The sequence below is a fragment of the Aethalodelphis obliquidens genome, unplaced genomic scaffold, assembly GCF_003676395.1.
Source record: "Aethalodelphis obliquidens isolate GAN/ISIS:26980383/991018 unplaced genomic scaffold, ASM367639v1 scaffold11, whole genome shotgun sequence".
NCBI lineage: Eukaryota > Metazoa > Chordata > Mammalia > Artiodactyla > Delphinidae > Aethalodelphis > Aethalodelphis obliquidens.
In genome coordinates this window covers 34,292,556-34,317,240 of record NW_020837955.1, presented here as the reverse complement: position 1 = coordinate 34,317,240, position 24,685 = coordinate 34,292,556, and the positions used below count along the sequence as shown (strand labels likewise).

The window sequence follows — 24,685 nt, the reverse complement described above, 5'->3', positions numbered from 1 at the left end:
AAGGCCCAGGAACCACCAACACAGGTCAGGTAACTCCTGCCTGATATCCACGTACCATCTAATTTGGATGATTGAAAACATTCTAACCACGTTAAAGGGCTACCTGTTGATGATCTTCAGTGATAAAACATCAACCTAATTCAGTAACCACTTAAGAAGCCTTAACGTTGAGATCCGTTGAGAGTAGATGCCCAAGTCGCCAAAAAGATGGTCACGTTCTTTATCTGTGATTCATCTAAGAAATAGTCCAGTAAGCTTTTCTCCTATTTACAAATTTGCATTTCTAGAATCGGTGGTGTTGTTAGCAGTCAGCTTTTACTCCTCAAATGAGTTCACCCTGTAAAGATGTTGGCGATTCCCATCAGAATGACTTCAACCTTTCTCATGAAGCTGGGAGTGGCAAGCACACTGGCGTGTATTTTTGTGCAGCATCGTCAGGCACCAATATTAAACTCAATACAGTCATGAGGAATTCAGCCCAGGGGCTCTTAAGCCAGAGGGCTCCCTTGGAGTTCCAAGATCTCAGACCCATCTTTCTCTTCCTTCTCAATTTCAGGTTTATTTGGCAAAGGACTTAAGAAAACAAAATCTTGCACGTGTCCACATTCTGGGCGGTGGTCCTTCCCAAGCCCTTAAAAAACCTTAGCCTAGAACAATCTTCTTCCCCCCAGTGGCTTCACAGTGCATCTGATTCCTAACCCCAGTGACTTCGAGGAACCCAATGTGGGAAGATAAACCTGGTCTCGGACTGGCTTGGTGACTCAGAGGAGTGTCAGATAAAGATGACCCCAAGACTCTCATAGAACATGTGCCCAACCCCCAGTGAGCTGGACTCCAGGGAACGCTTGGGCCAGCCTCAGACAATACTGGGAACTGTGCACTTTGGAACCCACTCAGCCCTTCAGTGAGGCCTGCGGATGGCCTGGGGCCAGGTGGGCAGAGATGCACCTCTGCTGGAGCAATCTGAAGAGGTGTGATGGGCACGTTCCCATTACCTGGGTTCACAGCTCTGAGTCTTCCCAGGTTGCAGCTGCAACCTGAGAATGAAAAATGACCAAGACTCATCTTCTCGTGGGTCGGGCCAGGAGAGATGTTACGAATCCCAGAGCAGGCCTGCTAACGTGTCTGTTTATTTTTCCTGAAGCCAGTGAAAGATCATCTTGATGCCGCCACTCTTCAAAATTTAGAAACCACAGAAGACATTTTGAGTTACATTATTACTTTATTTTCCTTTTTTTAAATGTAGCATTAAAGTCATCCAACATACAGATATTCCTACGGCTCCTTACACATTTTATTCTATCTAAAGTTAAGTATTTTAGCTATGAGATGACAAAAATCATCCCACTAAAATGGCAACACTTCTGAAAAATGGGTTTCATATTTACTGATGAGAAATCGACTCCCCATCTACCCCCGCAAAAACTCCTTCAGTCCAGAGCTGTAGAAAGACAGTTCACATCCATGACTAACATGTGGGACCCATACAGAGAGGGCTCCAAAACAGCAAGCTATGGGGTTAAACTTCTGTAACAAGCAACTTCTTTATTTGTACAGAATATGAATACACAGGAAAAGCATCATTCTCCTTTTAGGCCTTTTATTAGTGTGTTTCGCCTCCACCCAAGTTACTGCCTACCAAGCAGCTATGAAGAGTAAAAACCAACTGATTTTAAGGCCCTGAAATGCATGCAACTTAAAATTCTCTAAAGCACACAATCAGTTCCCGGTCTCTGGGGCTGATTTTTTATTTCGTGGAGACTATGGTGCTGCTGGGTTTGCAGCTGTGTCTGTCGTGCTGCTGGGGTTTGGAGCTGCTGCTGCTTTGGCTTCTGGCTGCTGGGTTTCAGTACTGGGATCTTCTCCATTTCCAGCACTTTTCTTGCTCTTGTCTGCTGTCACGGCACCCATCTCCATGATTTCCTGAAGTGGCTGATCGGTGTCAAGGGAGCTGGGCTGGAGTTCATAAACCTGGACTTGACCTGGGACATCTATTGCTTTCTGTTCAAGTTTTTCCAGGATGGTCTGAACCTTCCTGACGCCATCTCTCCTGGCCTGGCGGACATCAGCGCGTCCTTCTGGGTCTACCGAATCCAGGGCCAGTAGCTCTTTGGTCAAATACTCTTCTATCATCAGGTACTTTTTGTCTGTCTTCTTGCCTTCAAAGTTGTCCACAGCCTGCTCCAGCCCTTGCACCTTCTCCAAGATGGCTTCTACTTTCAGCACACCTGGATGTTTTGGGGGTACCTCAGCTTCTCCTGGTTTTGGGGGTGTGGCTTCTGCAGGGGCAGGGCTGGGGGCTGCTCTCTCTTCTGCAGCCACGTTCTTGGGGGGAGAGGGGATGGCAGAAGGGGCCGGGCTGGGAGGACAAGGCACCGGAGCAGAGGGAACCTTTACTTCTACTTTCTCAGAGGGAGGCAGGGGCTTCTGCGAAACAGGTTGAGAATCCACCTCTTTGCGGATCACTTGAATCGGGATGTGTCCAGGAGTGAGATCTGGTCCAGCTGGGCCTGGCTTGCTTTCTGGTTTGTTTTCAGGTTGGGGAATAGGTGAAGGTTCTCGATGGGTCACGGGTTGCTGAGAAGAGGCAAGGACACAGAGATAGTTTTAATACCTGGCTGAGAGTCACAGGCAGTCGTTTGTAGCTAGTACTGACTAGAAGAAAACAGAAATGACTTTTTTTTTTTTTTTTTTGCGGTACGCGGGCCTCTCACTGCTGTGGCCTCTCCCGTTGCAGAGCACAGGCTCCAGATGCGCAGGCCCAGCGGCCGTGGCTCACGGGCCCAGCCGTTCTGCGGCATGCGGGATCTTCCCGGACTGGGGCACGAACCCATGTCCCCTGCAGCGGCAGGCGAACTCTCTACCACTGCACCACCAGGGAAGCCCAGAAATGACTTTTTTAAAGTTTAATAGTATAAGAGGGATTTTCAAAGTCAGCCAAACCTGTTACAAAATTAAAATATGATATTCATCATGTATGTGACCAAACCATTGTTATGCTTCCGTTCGTTAACCTTGGTCTCTTGGTCTGTCATCTCTCACTGAATTTTTCTGGAGATGGTATTCTTACGGCAATGAAAAGAAAACCAATATAATTTTCAAAAATGAAAATACCAAAAACGCATGCTGACGGCTGAGTTACTTTACCTCAAAGCAAAGTCCTGGGTGACTCAGACTTTCAGGTGATGGAGCCAGGGAGTAGTAATGGCCACTTGGCCCCCTTCATCACCCTGTGTGACAGTCTCCGCTCAGGGTGTGGCCTTCCCATCTCCTGTTTCAGAAAAGTTATAATCGTCTTTTTTTTTTTTTTAAAAAAGCAAGCTATGACAGCCTTGTGGTTTCTGCCCAGACTGATGTATTTTTTGAGAATAAGCAAGATGCTGAAGATGGGTAATGCAGTAAGAATTCTGCCTGGACACATCTGTGCCAGAGCTAACATTCAGCAGTGCAGAATCTCTGCACTGACTACATTGGTTACAGAGGCTGAGATACTCTTTAATGTGACTATAAGCTATAGCGATATTTTAAAAAATTAACTATGCTTGAAACAGAAACATCTTGGTTCACCTAGCATTTAAGTGAACATCTAAAACCCCCTTAAAAATCTCACACACTGATTTTATCAACTGGGAAATAGGAGTTGGACTACATTATTTCTAAAGTACTCCATATTAAAAACACTAAATCCCACTATAAGGTTCAGTTAGGTCAAATCTCTGCAAGCCTCTAAAAAGGGATTTCTAGACAAGCTATAAAAGGGAGGCCACTACAAACAAACAGGATTAAGTGGAAATAGGATTAAATATTGTTCCACCAATTATAGAAAATATTGATAATATGGGAAAGGTATGAGAGGAAACATCTCCAGCTTTGCAAATGGGCACTTCTTTCCCATTTGAAAGGATTACTGAGTCTGAGTAAGGATCTGATGGACGCTTGGCTGTTTTGTTTGAACACCAGTAGCCTCCTTTTCCATCAAATCTCTTCTGCCAACCAGAAATGCTTAACTTTGGCCCTTAGCACTCATGAACCAGCCACACGCCTCTTCTTGGGTTTTAAAACAATGGCTGAGTAAGTGACTTTGGAAACACTTAAGAGGGGGTGCCCTATGGCTTGTACTCTTCAAAAATGTCAAGGTCATGAAAGCAGAGAAAGACTGAGAACGTGTTTTCCAGATTAAAGGAGACTAAAGGCAAACGACACCTGCGTGCAGTGCTCATGATCCTACATTAGATCCTGAAACAGGAGGAAATTGCTGTAAAGGAGATCTGAGAAGGGACTGCGTATGAGACAACAATGTTTTAAGGACGTTAAACTTCCTGCATCTGATAATTCTACTGTGGGTATGAATGAGAAGGTCGCTCTCTTAGGAAAATATCTGCTGACATATTTAGGGGTACTGGACATGATATTTACAACTAAACCTCAAACAAAAAATACAGATAATATATGGAGAGAGGAAAAGATGACAAAGCAAATGTAGCAAAATGTTAACAGTAAATATGGGTGAATCTTTGCTTTCATGACCTTCATATATACTGGACTTCTCTTCTGTAAGGTTGAAATCATTTCCAAATAAAAAAGCAAAAAAACAAACAAACAAAAAAACCATAAAAGGAGGTGTTCTGTTTGAGGGCCCTGAACAGTGTCACCATCTGTAGTAAGAAGATGCCCTGCATTTGTTTACAGAGCACTCTCCTTTTAAAAACTGTGACCAAGGGACTTCCCTGGTGGCGTAGTGGTTAAGAATCCGCCTGCCAATGCAGAGGACGTGGGTTCGAGCCCTGGTCCGGGAAGATCCCACGTGCCACAGAGCAACGAAGCCCGTGCGCCACAACTACTGAGCCTGCGATCTAGAGCCCGCGAGCCACAACTACTGAGCCCACGCACCACAGCTACTGAAGCCCATGTGCCTAGACCCCGTGCTCCGCAACAAGAGAAGCCACCGCAGTGAGAAGCCCGCGCACCGCAAGGAAGAGTAGCTCCCGCTCGCCGCAACTAGAGAAAGCCTGCACGCAGCAAGGAAGGCCCAACGTAGCCAAAAATAAATAAATAAATGTAAAGGCACTTCCACAATGTTGAAAAAATAAATAAATATTTAAATAACAATAAAAAATAAAAACTGTGGCCGAGAATTCACTCAGCAGCTGAGCGGCCCCGGCTGCCGAGTGTTCTTCGGCTAAAACTAGAAGACTTCCTCCCCCAGGAACCAGTGCCTGCACATCTCTACTGAAGGATAAGTGGGCCCTGCCTGTAACTTTCACCAGGCAGGAAGGAAGGCTTCCCATCCGCCCAGCCAGCCAGGCATCGGCCAGGGAACGTGGTCCTCTACCGCAAAGGAGGAGAAAGGAGTAAGACATGCTCCCTGTGGCCAAGGTCAGAGCAGAGCTGAAGAGAGTGGATGAACACTTTTGAAATAAATGCACAGAATAATCAGAGCTGAACTGTAAGGGACTCATACTAGGCACCGTGGGAAAGATGAGGAGGCTTCGTGGAAGTGGCAACTGGCTTGTCCCCTGGAGGATGGGGACAACTTGGATTGTGAAGGCATGTCAGGAAGTGGGTCCAGCACAAGCAAAGGCACAAAAGAGGAGACAACAGAGTGAAGGGCCTGCAGAGTGCAGGAAGGGGTGTGAGTGAGGCAGGAGACGAGGCTGAGGGTGGGGTGTGGAGGGGCTGCAGGGCACTGCAAGGGTATGGTGGGCACTGAGACACCTGGGCCCCCCCCACAGGTTTGTGACGCTGTGTTCTGCCCGCCGTTGCCCACGGTGGTGGCTGGAGCTCTGCCCCTGAGGCAGCTGCAGCGAAAAATGAGCAAAAGCTGTAGAAAGCACTGGAGGTTCACAGCCCTCGCCTGCATTTCTGCTGATGACCAGCCGTTTTCAGGATCTCGCTCTCCCCCCCAGTTACATGCGTAAACCAGGAGGGGCTGGTGGGGCGGGGTGGGGTGGGGGGACCCAGGGCACCTGCACAGAGCTCCTCAGGCCCTGGAGAGATGCTGCCCCAGCTAGTCTGCCGACACCGACTCCCATACCTGAGGCCTGTCGACCACGGTTTGCACGCGGACGGACGGCGGGGTGTGCACCGGCGTGCTGCTTCTGGCTGGAGAGCCCTCCCGGCTGGACGCACCCCGGACGGGTGACCGGAACGGGGGTGCTGCCCACACGGTCCGGGGCTCCCAGTCATCTCCCTGGATCTTGTGGTACACAGGCTGGTGGGTCTGGTATTCGCCCTGCTGAGCTGGGTAGTGGGTCTTCTGGGCTTGGTGGAAGGAGGGCTGGGCTGCCGGCCGGGTGACATTCTGCTCATGTATCACAGGGATGGAGATGTAGCCCCGGGGGAGCTGGTGACTGCCCAGGCTGCTCCTGCCAGAGGTGGAGGGCAGGCTGGCCGAGGAGGACGAGGATGAGCAGTCCGAGGCAGCCGGAGACTGGGATCGCTGCAAGACGCAAAGGGTGGATACACAGCCCCGTGAGCCACCGCTGTCTGGCCCTCCGACTCTGTCCCCGTCACGCGCCTGCTCTGGGCAGCAGGTTTAACATGACCTCCCGTCTGTAAGCCTTTCCATTTTCAACATGTAGTGTTAAGACCGGGAGCTCAGGAGTCGAGAGGCCTGGGCTCAAACTCTTAACAGCTCAATAGCTTTAGGAGCCGTGTTTAACCCCCAGCCCAGTCACTGGGCTGACCTGACAATTCGGTAAAATAATCTGTGCGTGTGTCCCAGCCCCAGTGCCACACACAGGAAGCGCTCGCTACATTTTATTTATTGTTATCACTGCATTTCCTCTTTCCGTAACTCTCTTCCTGCTTATCCACAGAGAACTCAGCTCGGCACTGGGAACTGTGTCCCCTGTGTGGACCGAGGCAGGCCAGGCCCCTTTCCCTTCCCGGCCACCTACTTTCTGTTCTAGAAAATCAGAAGGGTGTTTCCGCAGCTGGCTTCTACAGGCCCTGCTAGCTTAAATTTCTTCAGGTTTCTCTGACTGATGTGTCACTTTTGATTTTTACAACAAAAACATTACAAATTCAAGTACCGCTTCTCCAAGGAAGGGAAAAGAGCCTCCTGTGATTTTTCATCCCCGGAGCAAGCATTTGTGCTCAAGAGCAGTGCAGGAGACACACGATGGGATGCTGTGCAGACTGCAAAAGCCAGAGGGCTTACGGCTCAGGATTCCTACTGGGGTCCACTGGCCTTCAAATCTCCGCTAAGAACTGGATTAAGAACTATTCTTTAGACATTAGTGCAAGAAGTGTCGGCTTCAGACTTAAAACCTGAAAAGCAGCTGCCTTCCTGACTCCTCATTTTACATTTCCTTTGAAACTGTGGACACTGTAAGGGCAGGTACGTGGTCTCATTTTCACGTCAGTACAGCTCCAAGCAGTTAATACTTACCTGTGAACACTGAACTGAATGAAATAACACAGAGTATCTCTGTATTTCTGATACAGAAAGCTCGGTGGGTGTACGTGAGGAGCCAGAAGGCCAGGCTTCCAGTCCCAGTGACACCACTTCCAACTTTGTGATTGTGGACCAAGCTGTTTACCCTTCTGAGCCCCAATTCCTTAACTACCAAAATAAACCATGATCCCTGCCCACCTGAAAAACCAACCTGTGAAACGCTGGGGGGACGCTGGGCTGTCTTGTAAGCGATCTTTGCTGGGTGACCTCTGACGCTGCGGGCCAGGCCCAGATGCCCCGCATCTCACCAGGCGTTGCCCTGGGCACCGCATCAGGGTCTGGGGCAGCCTAGGAAGCACAAAACCCGGCACCCCCGGGTCGCACCCCACAGGCCCGCGAGCCAAGCCTCTCCTTACCTCAGGTCCATGGGAGGCTGGGGGCTGGGCTGCCGCAGCCGCTACCGCCTGTCCGCACTGTTTATCTGGCTGGGTGGCTTCCGCCACTCCCCGCAGAGGTGACTGGGGCCTCTGCGGGGCCGCTGGGGCTACCTCGGTTTGGAAGCGCTGCGTCCCAGGCTGGGGGTAGGCGAAGACAGGATGTGGCTGCCGGCTCTGGGCACCGTCGTGGAGGACGGGGATGGGAATGTAGCCTGGCCGGAGCCGGGGGTACACAACGTGGCCTTCCCTCGTGGGCAGCGGCCTGGAGCCCTCCCTCGAAGGCCCGTTTGCAGAGGATGCGGTTTCCTAAAATAAAGAGAAACACAGACCTGTTAGAAACTGGGAAGGAGACAGCCCTGAACAGGGGCAAGCATGGCGCCGAGCACTCCGACCTTCCAGAGTGACCCTGGGTCCCACAGTGCCAGCCAGGGCAGCTGAGCACACAGAGTGTGGGTGCCTCCCCTGACCCCCCACTTCTTCCAGACGCCCCCTCCCTACTGAAGCCGCTGTATGGGCAGCAGTTTAAGAATCAGAAGCATCCAGAGGAAGCAGGGGAGCCAAGGTAACTGTTGAGCATAAGAGAAGTCCCAGTTTCCCAAACTGGTAAGACAGGTTTCTTTGCTGGGTGACACGGCGGCAGTGCATATAGGTGAGTCACTGACCGCCTCCCAAATCTTCAGACCCAGATCAGAAGGTGCGAGGAGCATTCAATTCCAGCTCCCTAAGCCACAGCCAGCTTCTCTGCTTTCTAAAAGGTCCTCATGTCTCCTAGCGATACAGACTCGTGCTGGACCCCAACGCAGGCCACAGCCTGGAAGTCTGCCGAGAAGGGGCGGCAGCAGGACGCTGCCTCCTCAGGAATATTTTCAGAACAAGCTGCGAGAAAGGGAGATACACAAGGAATGCAGAAGCAGCACAGGATGAGAACAAAACCCGGGGATTAATTGTGCTGGTCCTGTGATGCCAACAAAGCTTGCTTGGCGAGGAGCGGCTGGGTCTCTCTCACGTCCTCTCACGAAGCTCTCCCTTCAGCGGCCCGGCTATTTTGGGACCCTTGAGAAGGCCAAGTTCCAGATGTACCACAGAGAAAGATCTTGTTTCAGACAACAAGGCTGGCCCGTCACTCGCCGGGCAATGTCACTTCTCCCCAAGCAGAGGCTGGGCAACTGAAACCAGGGACCCCCACGGCTTCCGGTCCTGACGACCTCCTGAGCACTAGAGGGTCCTCTTACGGAGGAGGGGGCTGAGGATTTGTGCCGCTGACACACACCCGAGTGGGTCAACTATTACGAAGGAGCATGATCCTTCCTCACGAGGCAGCCCTCTGAACTGCAGACGAACGCCAAGAGCTGAGGCTCTAGGAGCTTCAGGGTGTAACTCCCAGTGGGGCGAGACTGGTCACAAGTGGGGAAAGCCGAGGGCTGACCCTGGAACTTAGCCCTTTCAGACCCATGAACTGCTTGCCTCCTGCCGAGCCCCGCCCCAGAGGGCCTCCAGCACGAAGGAGAGGCAAGGGTGTTGCCATGTCCTTGGGGACGCCAGCAGACAGGCACTCTCAGATTAGAATACCCACGTGCTCAGGGCAGCGGCATTATTTTAGCCTGCTTAACTCAGGTCACCCAAGAGCAGGGAGTGGGTCCAGGCCTCACATTCAGAACCAAATTCCTGCCATGAGAGGGACACCAACAGGGAGGCAGCAAGAGGGACCGAAGAAACGCCGTGCTGCTCGGAGCTGACTCACAACAGGCCGTCCGGGCATTTTCTCCACGCACTGGGCACCTTCCTTCCAGCCTGGAGCAGGGGCCTGGACGAGTGCCAGGGCATCGTCTCTGCGGGCTTCCTCCTGGCCACGCACAAAAGCAGAGCTGAGCAGCCAGCGGCCCTCATCCGCTGACTGGCCCCTGGTCAACGTCCTGCTCCCGAGTTGCTTGGTACCGTGGGATCACCAAACCAGCAAGGCACGATCCCTGCCAACTGGGGGCTGCATGAAACAAACAGGAAGCAAAACTACCTGGAAAGCACAGGAGGCCCTGCGGATGGGGGACTGCCTGGGCTTTTCTAGTGGGAGGGGGCTTTCCTAGAGAGGATGCAAGTTCATTCTTACCTCTGTTAGTAACCGTTCTTTCATCTGGGGTAATTCTCTTAACCTCGGTGAGCCTTAATCCCCTTTTCTAGAAAATGAGCTAGCAACACCCACTTCATAGGACTGTCGTGAGGTTTTACGAGAGCACGTCAAGAGGGACGCCCCCCCCCCACACACACACACAAAAAAGAGTGATGCCGGGAAGGCCAAAAGGCATGTGAATCCCCCCTAAACAGGCCCATGATTATGCTCCTCAGACCCCAAAGTGTCAGAGGAATCAAAGCTGAAGGACGAAGTTAACTGGTGGTGACTGGAGTAGAACGGTGACTGCACCTGGAGAAAACGGAGTCGTCTGGGAAGGAGCCTTTGGAGGGGATGGAAACGTTCTCCGTCTTTCTCTGGGTCGTGGTAAACGGGTTTACATCCATGTCGAAGTCTCTCACACCATCCACTTCCCTGGGACCCCCACACTGCCCCTCCCCTGCCACATTCCACCCACACTGTCCAGACCGAACAGGTGAGGGCTGCCACCCCCAGCATCGCCGCACAGCCAGCTGCTGGCTGGGCCTCCACCTCAGACCCTCCCGGGGCCTGGAAGCCATACAGAGGCCTGGCTGAGGCTTGCCCGCTCCTGGGGGAAGCCCCCGGATCCAGAAGGTACTGGAGCAGGCCTGCCACGAGTTGTGCTTTTTATGCATCTCCCTGAGCATATTTTGTGCCTCAGCTGAAAAAGAAAAAGGAAGAAAAAGGAAGGAAGAAGGGAAGGTGGGCGGGAGAGCAGTTCCACCTGCCCCAGGGGCTGCGACAGCGGAGGCGATACCTGACCTGGTCTTGGGAGTAGTGGTCCGGGTCAGTGGAGGGAGCGTGCGGTCACCGCAGGCAGGGCTGGGGGTGTCAGGGGCCCAAGCTGGAAGGCAGGGTGGCTACGGGAGGCCTGGAGGCTGCTTTCCTACAGTCCTGAGGTCTGCACTCCTGGTTCCGTGTGAATTAACGACCCATTTATGTCATGTGATAAAAACCCACACATCTCTCATGATGGCCTCTGCAAGAAGGTGGGCTGCCTTGCCACTCTGGTGGGGGCTTTGTTTAGAAAACACTGCTTTAGGTAAGTTAAAAAGACCACCTCACTTCTACAGAATAGAAAACTAACACTTGTACGTGAATAATTTAAACTGAAAATGACACGCCCACCCATAACAAGGTCTGCACCAGATGCTGACACCACCTCTGTTTCTACTCTCCTCTCATCAGAGCCCTGTCAACAACAAATGCTTCAGTTTTACTAACCAAAAAGCACTGCCCAAGAGAGTTAAATTGCCCTTCCTACCTTCTGTGGTGTTTTCATCACAGTCTAGTAAAAAAAAAAAAAAAAAGACATAATTTTTTTCCAAGGAAAAAGTTTGGTTTTTTTTTTTTTTTTGGCCACGCCACGCGACATGTAGGATCAAACCCGCACCCCCTGCATTGGAAGGGCGGAGTATTAACCACCGGACCGCCAGGGAAGTCCAAGAAAAAAGTTTTTTAAATGTTTAATATTTATAATTCTCCTAGAATATGACTAGAACATGTCTCCTCAGTCCCGTAAGAAGTGTCCTCGAGTTCAAGCCCAAGCCTACGGGTTATACCAACCAGCGTCTTTCATAGAGGAAAGGCACTACCTGCCCCACCCTGACTTTGCTGGGGACTGGGGACTCCGTCTCCTGGGGGTTGCACTTCTGTGTGACCCCGTGATAGGGACGGGGTGCCATCACAGTCACCACGCAGATGACGGCCAGCCCTGCTTCCTCATCACCACCTGCCTAAGCTCCCTAAGGAGCAGTGACGGCATTACAGGAAGCGTTTTCCAATCAGCTCAGCTCATTATCCTTATCTGTGGGCAGAGCCATCAGGAATACAGACACATGAAATCCAATTAGGAAATGAGAGCCTGACTTCCACTGCTTATCTCACTGCATTAATTTATGAAATGCACTGGTTCAAGCTTCTTCTTTGTGCGTTGCATTAAAATCCCCTGCGGGTGCCAAACAACTCCATGGGAAGGCCGGGATAAAAAAGCAGGGAAAACTACCTCAGGTGAGCCAAAGTCTGCCCTATCGAGTTCAAGGTACTATTACTAGACAAGCCTGGGGCCAGGTTCTGGGCTTGGATGAGCCCGTGGCTCACACAGGTCTTGTTTGCTTAAGAGCACAGCTGAACTTCACTACTGAGTTTTAGTAACAATGTGGGTGCTTAGGGGACAGCTAGGAGACTTGGAAAGAGGCTGCGCTTGGTCCTAAAGCTGACTCTGCTCTGAAATCTGTGTGCTACGCAAGCAACTCACATCCCCTCCCTGGGCCTTAGTTTCCTCAGCTGCGAAATGAAGGGGAGGCCCAGATGTTCTGTAAAGCAGTGGTCCTCAGACTCTAGGGGGCGTCCGGAGCGCCCAGGAAACGCAAAACGGTGCAGACGCTACGTTCAGACCCCAACAAAGCCTGACTCAGGAGGTGTGTGGGCAAGTCCAGCCCCCACGGCACTGGGAGCACTGACCTAAAGGAGGTTCCTTGCAGCCCTGACGTTCTCCGTGACCTCTGATTCCAAGATCTCTTCTAGCTCTAAACACCTACATAAAGCTCAAAAACAAGGAAAAGCTGACGTGGCGGAAATCTAAAAATGACCACTCTTGACTGCACCCAGTTAAATCACATTAGAACTCTCTGGAATTCAAGGTGCTCCAAAGTTGTATGAACCAAGTGAAGAGGAGGAAGCCGCTGACCTTGCACCTTAAAAGCAGGGCGGAACCATAAACCCTGGAAACGGCGGCGCCCCTGTGAGCCCTGACCCCAGCTCCACGGTACAGCGCTCTTTCAAACGGGGGCTCGACACCTACAGACCACAGTCTGAATGAAGGGGAACAGCGACAAAGGCCACTCTGAGGGCTGCCCTGCAGCACCTCCGCCTCAACAGCCTGGAGTCCTAAGTAGGGCACTGATTCTATCAACTGGGTTTTTAGGCCAGAAGAGTCTCACGCCTGCCAGGCAGCGACTTTTACTAAAGACACTTCAGAACTCCTAAAACAAGGAAAAAAAGATGGCGGGCAATAAGAATCCTGGGACTCCCCATTTAGCGAGGACGTGGATCAAAATAAAGTGGCTTGGGGCTTCCCTGGTGGCGCAGTGGTTGAGAGTCCGCCTGCCGATGCAGGGGACGCGGGTTTGTGCCCCGGTCCGGGAGGATCCCACATGCCGCCGAGCGGCTGGGCCTGTGAGCCATGGCCGCTGAGCCTGCGCGTCTGGAGCCTGTGCTCCGCAGCGGGAGAGGCCACAACAGTGAGAGGCCCGCGTACCGCAAAAAAATAAATAAATAAAATAAAGTGGCTTGGCTTGCCTCTTTCAGGCAGGAAGCAAAACAAAAGAAAAACTTCCTTCTAAAGCACACATAGAGACCTGAGCTTCAACATCCCACCAAAACTTTCCATTTGGTATTACAGGCCACAGACATGAAATAAGGTATTGCCAATGTGATATATAGAGAGATATCTACATCCCCACAGCCGAACTCAAAGTTCCCACTGGAATGTGGTAAAGGGTCTCTTCCACTGCCCCCAGCCCTGTTTGGGGCATGTAATGGACTTTGGGCATATTCTGCATAATAAGTAACGTCCACATCCACCAAAGTCTGTTTACAGCACTCCTAGTGAGACAAGAGTCTGTGCTGTAAGCAACGTAGTCCCAGGTGCTTGGAGGTTTTAACTGATATGCCCTGTTATTAAAGTATGTATACTTATCTACAAAGAGTTACAGATGTAGAAAATAAACTTATGGTACCAGGAGGTAAGGGATGGGGGAGGGATAAATTGGAAGATTGGGATTGACACATACCCACTACTATATATAAAATAGATAGCTAATAAGGACCTACTGCATAGCACAGGGAACTCTACTCAATATTGTGTATTGGCCTATATGGGAAAAGAATCTAAAAAAGAGTGGATATATGTGTATGTATAATACATTCACGTTGCTGTACACCTGAAACTAACACAACATTGTAAATCAACTATACCCCAATAAAAATTAAAAAAAAAAAAAGTATGTATAGTTGATCCTGGGATTACTCAGATGGGTGTCCCTATGTGCTTCTGCTAGGGAAAAGCACATTTTAAAGATGTGCTTACAATGAGAGAGATGAGCCCGTTTTCAAGTTGCCATTCGGGACTCCAATCCCGCCCTGCTGCTCGCCAGGTGTGTGCCCTCGGACAGGACTCCTTGCTACTAAGACTCAGTTCCCCCAGCTATAAAAATCCCCATGCCTTCCAGGGCTTTTTGCAAGATTTACGTGAAATAAGGCATGAGAAAGTCTTTGTAAACTCTGAGCTGTCCCATGCCCTATACAACTACGTTCCTCCATGCCACAAATAGTTATTGACAAACCCAGCTTTTTCCCAAGCAACAGTTGGTTGGGCCTATTGTTTACAGAGTTGTGAATTTGGGTTTAATTCTTCAGTGATCTCACCAAGTTGGTAATGAGCCTGTTGGGAGTCTGAAGCCCCTTTATTGAGAGTCTTAAGAGCGCTAATTAGCAGGGATGACACTTTCTCTGCTAAGAAATGTATCTAAAGTTTCACAACCTGGAAGCAAACACAGCTAAAAACAACTCTAGGGGCCTGAGCCCTAAACTCCCCTCTCCCTTCAACAGGCCCCAGGCGCTGAAGGGGTCTGCCTTGCAGACAAACTCACCTGGGGAATCAACACGCAACCTGCAGTGACTGTGGTTCCTGCACACATGCCCCTGAGACCCAGGGGAAAGAGCCAAGCCAGGCTGGTGTCTGGGAGTAGAACATCTGCTGGTGTCCCCCTAATATTCTCAGTGTGTCCCCCCAGGGCATATAAGCAGTCTCCAGGCCACAGCTGGGTATGTCCCCTGCGGGGGAGAGCGCTCGGGGCTCAGAGTCCCCCATGGGACCCCTGGATCCCTCCTCAAGGATACCATGGAGCAGATGTGGCCCAAGGTCACATGGGAAGTGACTGCAGAACCAGGAAGAGAATCCCCGGTCACTGGGGTTCAGCTCCTGAGCTCAACGGCTTCAGGGAAATTAAAGACTACCTACTTCCTCTTCAGGAAAAAAAAAAAAAAAAGGGTAGGGATCAATCTAAAGGCATAAATCACAAACGGAAAAGTACCTGAAATTTCCATATTAGGAAGCGAAATCTTGTCTGAATTTAGATAAAGAGACCTCTTCATCCCCATGGACACATTTCCATGGGTTTCTCAAGGTTCTTTCTCAGACTCAGGTAGAACACTGTTCAGTCACTGGGCTCCTCCATCTGTGAGATGTCAACCATGCAAAGCATCTGTTGTTATCAGGGTGCTGGGCTTCACTGGACATGTATTTTGTACAAAACACCGTTTTGCAAAAGAAAAAAATCTCAAATTCATCAACCACAGCTCCGGCAGGGGGAGACTCTGACAGAAGGTGGCAGTCTTGGGGGGATTGCTGGAGGGACTCCTCCCCCACCCTAAGCAGCTTCTCAAAGCATTCCTTCCTCAGCAACCACCCTCCCCCAAAAGGGTGGTGGCAATTAGAAACCCCCTGCCTCTCTCCTTCCACCCACGGTGACATTTCCCCCACTTAGGAGGGCAGGGTCCAGTACACCTGTGCAGACGGCCAGCCCCTCGTTTAACGTGGCTCCGTTTCCCCGCAACACCACTGGGCACCTGGTCGGTCCTCAGGCCTGTGCAGAGACTTGGAGGGAGAGCCCCGCCTCAAGCAGTCGGGATTCAGGGTAAACACAGCGCCGCCTGCGGAACACAGGATACACAATTCTGCTGGCCCATCTTGGGCACGGGATCTGGGGTGAGTCCACAGGCTGATGAGGCTGTGGGCTGCAGGTCTGGCTGAGAGCCTTCATCTGCCCTCACGCTGAGTTACTGCCCAGCACCTACCACCCCCACGAGGGACACAGGAAACCCCCGGGAAGGGTGCTGAGGGTGTCTGGACACTGGTGGAAGGAGAGTATCAGCTAAAGTGGTCCAGGGGCGATAAGAAGAGGCCTTGTCTTGGGAAACGAGACTTCATACCCATCTGGGAACCAAGAGACCCACGTCCAGCCAGCACTGTCCACTCTGTGGGAAAGCCAAGCGCCTGTGAATCCCCTCCGACTTCTTGGCGAAGACTGGGACTGTCGCCACGGACCACACACATGCCTCAGGTCAGGCCCTGGCTCATCACTTTCCCGATCCTTACGACCCTGCTGGACAGGTACTGGTGTATGCCCATTTCTCAGGAGAGACTGAGGCTCGGGGAAGGTGAGTGATTTACCTGAGATCACCAGAACCCAGGTCTGTCAGACGCCAAGGCCGGGGGTACGTTAACCCTTTCACTATTCCTGCCACCCCTGTACACTGTGTGATAATTATTGGCTAATGTCTCCAAACCCTTCACTTTCTTGGGGTGAAATGCAGCAGGAGGGAAAGCATTTCATTTCGCCCGGTTGGAGCTGGGCTGAGGCGCAGACCTGGAACATTCAGTTCGAGTGTGGTCTCGGTCAGGGAGCCAGGGCTCGATGCTGAGTCACTGCCTGGCTGAGGCAGGGCAGCGGGAGCGGGGCGCACCCCTGAGTCACCACAGCCCCAAGACTCCACACAAGCCCAGCATGGGGCCTCTGCAGGGACAGAACCCAGGTCTAGCCCAGCAGGAGAGCGGGTCCTGCTCTGACACTCAGGGTCCATGGGATAATCTGGAAGATGCAAAAGCGATGTGGCTGCCTTCTCTGCCACACACGTCCTTTCCTTTCTTCCTGCCGTTTCCATTTCTAAACTATTCATTCTTTCTTTCTTTCTTTGTCCAAGAAGAATTTTTAAAATAACTGAAAAGAACAACAATTCTACTTTAAATTAAATTAAATTTTCAAGAAACTGAGGAAGTTACTTCAAAATAGGAAATGTTTGCTCTTCAAAAGGATGCTAAGGCATTTTCAGGGGAAAGTCTCGCCTCAATCACTGGGGACACAGCTCTGCGCAGGGACTCAGGAGGCACACTGTTTACAGGCTCCTAATGTAGGCAGCAGGCAATCTACCATCCTGGGCGCTTCAGAATTGACAGTGAATAAGAGGCTTCGCTCTGCAGCGTCTGATCTTACTGCCAGCCTCATGGACAAAAAAACTGGAGAGAGGCTCCTTCCGTGGCGCCGGGGCTGCTCTCTGCCGCTGTGGCTTAGTGGCGTCTGGCTGTTGCCAGCAACCGGCCTCCCCGGCAGGCCTGCTCCAAGACGCTGTGTCACTGGCGGGGACAAAAAAGAGCTTCTCCAGACCCGTAAGGATGAATTTAGGGAATCAATACCAAAGTCCCCTGTGGAGAAAAGGCCATTCAGAAATTCAATAAAAAGGAACCGGCTCCCGGGAGACATTGGGGAGCAGAAGACAACACTGCTTAGGAACCAACAGGAGGCTTCCCGCGACACACTCTTCAGTAAGGGATGCTTTCCTTCAACCAGCCTGTCCACTCTGGAGCCCAGGCCCATGTTTTACTCTTCCCCACGCAGAATCCTTCACACACTGAGCCTGTAGACCCTGCCGGGCTCTGAGAAGCAGAAAGGGGAAAGAGACGCAGACTGTGCCTCTGGGACTCCCAGCCCACAGGGACGTGACCCCAAGGCAAACTAGAAAAGTGCTGCCTTTTGGAAGAAAGATTAGAATGGAAGTAATGTGGAGTCCAGAGCAGGGACAGCCTACTTCACCGGAGAGACGGAATAAATGCTTTGTGGAAAATGGCACCGGAGGAGGCAGCACTGTCCTCTGTGTGGCCTTTAACACCATGACTTACAGAGAGCAGGTGCTCAAAAATGTCGGAAGAGATGAATGAGTGAAGACTGGGGGCCATCTTCTAGGTTCAGACCCAGGCTCAGGAAACGAGCCAACATTTCTGATCGGCTGTAAGAGATGGACTCAAGGCTGTTTATCCGCAGAACTGTGCCTGGCGAGCTCGGAGCATAAAGGACTGAGTATAGAGAAGCAGCCAGGTCCACTAGCGGCAAGCCTGTCTGTCACCTGGGGCGGGGGTGGGGGTGGGGTGGTAAACCTCTGGCTACAACAGCCTTTCTGTTTCGTCACAGCTGACAGGCCAGGCACATCCTCTCTCTCCAAGTCTGTTTCCTCATGCATAAGGTGAGCCTGACAGCTTCCACCTTAGTGAGCTGCTTTGAGGATTTAAAGAGAGGTTTGGAAAAGCACCCACCTGCGTCTGGCACATAGCTATAAATATGTTGACAGACAAAAAAATAGCTCATCCCTTCCTGAAGAAATTCTCTCTGCTTAAGCTTTTACAAGCTGCCTGGCTTGCTGAGAAGCTGCCGAGGCCCCCAGAGAAATCGTCGTAGAAATATGTGAAGAGTTTAAGACACCAGATAGCTCCCGCAGCTGCACACGCCGAACAAGGGCTAGAGGTCAGCTTCCACATCTGCAGAAGGAGGGGATCCGGAGCCTAGCTTCAAAAGTCCAGCTGTGAGTCTGAGGGCTGAGGCACAAAAGGGTGTGTAGACTTGATTCCCGAGCAATGGGGAGCCGGGAGGGGCTGGAGAATTCCTCAGTCAGGTAGGAGAGAGGTCTGCTCGGTGTCCATCAGCACTAGAGGGTCCTCGGAGGTTCCTAATAAGCAAGGCCTTTGTCTCCTGCTCCCCGTTTTTCTATATAAGGTGTCTTAAATATGTAAGAGCAACATGAAAACAGCAAAACTAGGAAGGAGAAAGAGTAGGTTTGGGCTACGCACGGTTTCTTAATTTTTATGAAAAATACCAGATCATTTTAAAATGTCAATAGGAAGTAACAGACATGCAGAGTGGTTTATATAAGGCAACTGTGTGTCATTCCAGAAACGAGGACAGTGCTAATCAAGCCTCATGGGTGGTATGAAGCCTTCTGACTCACAGGCAGCCCAACAGCAACAAACAACCAAGCCTTCCCGGCCCTGGCTAACGTCAAACGCTGCCACGGTTCCCAGGCACTGACTCTACCCTTGTAAAGGGTAAATACACTCCACAAAACAGGAGACAAGTTTTGCTCAGTTCTTGCATAAGCCAAACACAGACTGTTCTTTAGAGGGAAAATGAAGGTCCCGGATGAGCTGGACTCATAAGGCATCTGGCCATGTCCTTTATGCACCCCCAGCAAATCACTATTCATCAGTCATAAAGAAATGGGCTCCAGAGTAACTGCAACTTGCTGGAGATACAAAGGAGAGAATGGCCGCTCATTTCCTGACTGTGTTCCAATTCTAAGAGGCACAGGAGCTTGCAGTCAATCTGCAAAGAACAAGGTGATCTCATCTTTAAGAAAATTCAGGAAGCTCCGCTGAACATTAAGGGGAAGAAATGGGGCTCTACTTCAGTCGACATTCAAAACATTTCCGATTTCCTCTGAAAGGATGCTCCTGTCTCGCACAGAGCCTGAGGATAATCTGTCAAATTACTGTGGTGAGATTCTGCCGGCAGCGGAAGACAAGAGGGAGAGACTCTGGCTTGCTTCTTCCTGGGGTTCAGGAGGGTCTCGGGACCACCTCCCCACACCCGGCACTGGCACCCCACCCGGCTCCACCCCTCCCCATGCCACCCCTATGTTCGTTCCCAGAAGCCACGCACCGGGTGAGTTTCACCACGAAGGAAGGGAGGCCCCGGTGATGGCTCTGCAGGTTAGATGTTGAGCAGGCCCCTTGAGGATGCCAAGGCCTACGCAGGCGCACGTGAAGTCACAGCTCCCCCGCCCCCCTAAGAAGTGGGATCATTGTCCTTCGGTGGCTCCCAAATGCCAGACTGCCGGAACCAAGAACCAAGAGGGAAGCTTTTCTGACATACAGATTTCTGGGCCCTACCCTGAGCAACTCGGATTGAACAAGGGGGTACCCAGCTGGCAACGTGTGTTCTTAAAAGGCTTCCCTGGAGACTGCCAGGCTTGGGAATCCGTGCCGGGGACCTCCAAGACCGGCAGAGCTAGAACAGCCCTGCTCCTCCAGGGAGGAGGGTCTCGCTCTGGTCGCAGGAAGGATTGCGAGGGAGCAGCACAGCGCCACACTCCAAACTATCTGGCCTCTGTTTATGTAGCAAGAGAGCCTGGAGGAGTGGCTGCACAGAAACTGCACATCCCCTGATTCCAAAGTGGACGTCAAGCTCTCTGCCAGAGACGGGGCCTGGACTGGTATGAAATTGCCAGGAGATTAGTGGGAAGCCCACGTGTGCAGAAAATCGATATCCGGGAAGACTGCAGGTTCAGTTGCTCAGAGTGGAGCTGGATTAAGCCCAAAGCCTTTGCCTCTAGCTGTCCTGCCTCTGCAATGAAGGGCAAGACGCTTGCTTTCAGTTGCCGCCTCTGTAAAAATGGGATGAAAAGTCACTCTAACCACCTCAAGGGAATGAGAGAGGACCAACCGTAAGACAACAGAGGATAAGACTAAACCAAAGTTCTAATCTTTATCTTCCTTCCGCGAAAGCCATTTCTGTACCTACATGGTTAAACTGTAAACACCCAGAAGCTGTCTTCTCCAGAAGAGGGCTTTCTCTGTTTTTCATGCTCAATGAATAGCTCTTTATTGATTGACAGCATCTCCTCTTGAAAGTAAGGACGCTCAGAGGGTCCTCTTAGCTCAGTTCCTCTAAAATCACCCTTTGTTTTCTGCCAGAGCCCTTTTCTCATTCCACATTAAGAAACCAAATTTCGAATATAAAGTAACAGTGAAGGATTTTCCATTGTATTTACTCTGAAGTAAGGTGTCATTCATATAAGTGAAACTGAATTAGTCGCACAGATGTTCTGTGTATATCAAAGCACAGTCTTGAAAGCAATGTAGCCCAGAGCTAATGAACTGAATGTTAGTTTTCTCCCTATGTTTTGGTACCGTGCTGAGAAATCTCAAGTAATTAATTTGGTAAAGAGAGCTCTTTTCTTGAGTTGATCACATCCAGCCATCACCATCTAAGTAGTCACAGAACAGAAGTCAGCCACCCAATACTTGATGGTTGGGAGGACACAAAAATTATCAAGTATTCCAGCCTGCACGCTTCATAGTTTCGTAAAAATTTAAGACACTTCTACCTTCCTCTGAACAGATACACTGCCTCTTATCGACTTTTCAGTGTAGTTCTCTCTTTGCTCTTGGTACTAGCTGAGTGGCCTTTGGAAACACACTTGAACTCTCTGGGTTGTGTTTTGTGTGTTTTTTTATAAATTTATTTATTATGTGGGCTCCGTAGTTGTGGCTCACGGGCTCTAGAGCCCAGGTTCAGTAGTTGTGGCGCACGGGCTTAGCTGCTCCAAGGCGTGTGGGATCTTCCTGGACCAGGGCTCAAACCCGCGTCCCCTGCAGTGGCAGGCGGATTCTTAACCACTGTGCCACCAGGGAAGCCCCTCTCTGGGTTTCTTTCTCAGAAAAATAGAGGCTGGGGTAAAAGGTCTTTAAGGACCTTTTTCCACTTTAAAATTCTGACTGTTAAATTTTCAAATCAACTTTTCCAGCATCAGACTTCTGATTTAGTAGCTTGCATTTTCTACTTGTCGAGAACAATAATAGTAACTCAACCTGTTTTCTTCCCCCTTGAAAAAGTTTATAAAACCACAGCCTAACCCATCCACTGTACAGATAGATGCACGAAGATCTCAACGTGCTGAGTGAGTTTCATGTTGGAAACAAAGCGCCAGCAAGGCGGGACTTAACCCTGCACTCACAGTGGATGTGTCCAAACCTGATCTTCGCTCACCACCAAGGATGCCAGCGGATTCCGACTGTCCCTGTCTCTATAGGAAGGAAGCCTCAAAATGATACTTTTTTTTTGTTTTTTGTGTTTTTTTGCCCACAGTAAAGATCTACATCCTTGCAGGCTGCAGTAACAGAGCTGGTTTGAAATGAGCATCAGTTTCACTCAATAATGGGCCGAACAGACAAGCAAAAAAGTATATATGGTTACGCCCATCCCAGCTAATTATAGCCTCTGGTACTAATTTTCAGAAATAAATATACAATTAATTTCTTATAAATGTAAGCTTCTGAATTTACAATGTCTCACTGTTGGGCACCAGTCTTATAAATATTTTTAAGAAAAAAACTGCATAAAAATGAAGGTGGATAACACAGATCTTTCTTCTAAAATAATGATTTATAAAGCATTTTTAATTTTGTGAATTTTTAAATCTTCAAAATAACTTAACTCTCTATGACTTTTATTTTTATTTTGCCCAGACAATGTAACACTACACTTTAAGTATATTTCTTTTTGTCAAGCTTTATATTTTGAAAAAGTTCAAATTTATAGAAAATTACAAGAGTAGTACGATTAGTTATAATTTTTTAAGTTAACAGACTCATTCCAAGCTCCTATTTTCAAATTTTCATGCTTCTAAGGATTAAGTAGTATATATCCCTGCATATATGTAAATGAGGCATCCTTCTAATACAAAAGTATTACTACACAGTTATTTGTGTATTAGAAACAAATCCTAGGTATTTTAGTAACATAACAAGGAAGGGAATGTATTGCCATTTAAAAAAAAAAAAAGTCTCTTTCTTGCCAGTGTGAGGCAATGTCTAAGGCAATAGCCAACTAGGAGACAGTCCCACATCTTTAGTTTAGAAACTGCCTGGAAGAACAGCATCTTGTTTTTAACAAGTCATACTAGAATATATTCTTAGTGAAAACAGTTTCAACCAATAATACAATTTTAATTTCAAATACAGAATGGGGAAAAAAAAAGGAATGAATTTACATCCAGTCTCCTGAGTCACTCTGTGCCTGAGATGGGAGGGTGAAGTCAAGACACCTTCAATCGAATTCAGGAACTTTAGGGGGTAAAATTCCTAACAGACCCTAAAAGACCCCCACCCCAGCTTGCCAATGGACCCCCGGCGTCCGCCAAAGTACGGTCAGCAGGGTGAAACCAGGATCTCGGTCCTGGAGCCGGGCGGAGGCCGCGGCGGGGCCTGGCCCGGGCCTCCGATGCTGACCAGGCCGGCCTCCCCTCGTCTCCTGGCCCACGGCCCCTCGAATCGAGCCGGTGGACCGGACCCGGCGCCACCGCGCGGGTCCCACTTCCCGCCCGACCCCCGGAAACCAAACGCGACCCAGGGAGGACAGTCCTCTCCGGGACCTCCCCCCCGCCCCGACGCCGGCCATGGGAGGGGGCTCGTTGGGGGGGCAGCAGGCCGACCCCCTGAGAGCTGGTATCCTTCTGGGGGGTCCGTGCGTCCCAGGTGGCCTTCATTGACCTCCGGGGCACCAGCTCAGGCGGGCTACGGCCGGCGGGCACCTGGCGCCTCGCGTCTCCGCAGCCCGGCCCAGTCCAGCCGCCCCCTACGGCCCTGTGCCGACCGCTGGCCGTCGAGGGGGGGCCGCTGACCCGGCGGCCTGCGGCGCGGGCCCTGCTCACCTTGGGGACCTCGGGGGGCACACGCGGGTCGTTCCACGTCGTGGTACGGCTATTGTGGTCCACGAAGAAGGGCCAGCCGGTCTGCGGGTCGATCTTGATTTCCCAGCCAGGGGGCAGGGGGTCGCGGTCGCCGGCGCCGCTGCCGGACGCCATCTGCACCATGGGCGAGTGGGTGGCAGCGCTCATGCTGGGTCGGGGTCGGCCCAGAGGGGTGGCCGCCGGGGTGCCGGATCGCGGGGTGCCGGGTCACGGGGTCGCGGGGTGCCGGACCTCCAGATGCAGAGTCGCTCGCTGGCCGCGACCGGAGCTAGAGTCGTGCGCGCCGCCGACGTGTCCGGGAAGCCGGCGCTGGGCACCTTTATGAATTAAAGGAGGGGGTGACGTGGCCGGAGAGGGCTGGAAGCGTCTGGAAATAGCCTCCTCGCTGCCAAAGGGGAAGGAGGAGATAAAGGGAGGTAGCAACTGGCCGGCTAGAAACTTCTGGTCCCATCCAGATAAGTTGGCGGCGGCGCCGCTTGGATGTGGAGCTCCGCCCTGAGTCATCAGCTATAATCGTGGCGGGGCGGGGCGTGGGCAGGGCGTGGGCGTGGCCTCAGCCAGGCCGCCCCTCCTCCACCCCTCCACCTCTTCCCCAGCCCCAGCTTCCCCGGCGGGGGTACCCCGGCGGAGATGGCCCTGGGGTGGGCCCGGTGCATCCGCGGAGTCCGCGTGCCGCCGGCCGGCAGGACTAGCGAGCCCCGGGGACATCGTCTGTGTGTCCTGGGCCGGTTTCGGTTTTCAGACTCGTTCCCTCTTCTTCGAGCCGCGTGGGTGTTCCCGGGACTGGCTCCTTCGTATAAAAACAAAGTCATCGTTAACCTTTAAAGTCGCTGGATTTAAACTCGAGTCTGTCCCACCTCCCCTTTGCATCCCCATATACTGATACTCCAGGATATTGGCGTCCCTCAGATACGTTTTAATCACTTTTTTCCATAGGCTTAAGGGCTGTCCGGAAGGAGCTCTGGAATGTTGATCCAACACCATCACCAAGCCAGGGAGAAAATGGAAGTACAAATGGAAACTCACCTGCCTTTCTTTCGAAACCTAAAGAAAGATTGCATCAGCGCATGGTTTTATGCTCCCGAACCTCAAATCTCAAATGTAGAAGCTATCATTGTATTGAACAACTTTAAAGAAAAAAAAAAATTCTTTTGGGTTTGGGTCTTTTTTATGGTGGAAGTTGGTTCTTGCTATCTTAATTTGACCTTCATTTGGAAAGTAGGGGAGAATTCAAATCAGGAAAAAATTTTGTTTGGTTAATTCAGTGGTGGGTTGCACTTGTAACCTCAGCCAAGCACCTCAATTCCTCTGGGGGAGAGAGTGCGCCCCCAGAGGCAGAATGTT

At 51.0% G+C, this 24,685-nt stretch overlaps 1 protein-coding gene across 7 annotated transcripts; it reads right to left on the bottom strand.

Moving 5' to 3' along the window:
* Positions 1-1,202: 1,202 nt before the first annotated feature.
* On the bottom strand, positions 1,203-24,360 carry BAG3 (BAG cochaperone 3). 7 transcript variants are annotated; one of them, XM_027112769.1, is made up of 6 exons: positions 24,255-24,360; positions 23,303-24,131; positions 9,578-9,679; positions 7,816-8,142; positions 6,035-6,439; positions 1,203-2,577 (listed from the first exon to the last, which is right to left on the bottom strand). In XM_027112769.1, exons 2-6 carry the CDS (start codon positions 23,486-23,488, stop codon positions 1,762-1,764), a joined length of 1,836 nt encoding a protein of 611 aa, XP_026968570.1. In that variant the 5' UTR covers positions 23,489-24,131; positions 24,255-24,360; the 3' UTR covers positions 1,203-1,761. The 7 variants fall into 7 exon arrangements, with proteins under 7 accessions (XP_026968570.1, XP_026968572.1, XP_026968576.1 ...); XM_027112771.1 differs by having other exon boundaries at positions 24,266-24,340; XM_027112775.1 differs by lacking the exon at positions 24,255-24,360 and adding an exon at positions 15,079-15,222 and having other exon boundaries at positions 9,578-9,817; positions 23,303-23,402.
* Positions 24,361-24,685: the final 325 nt, after the last annotated feature.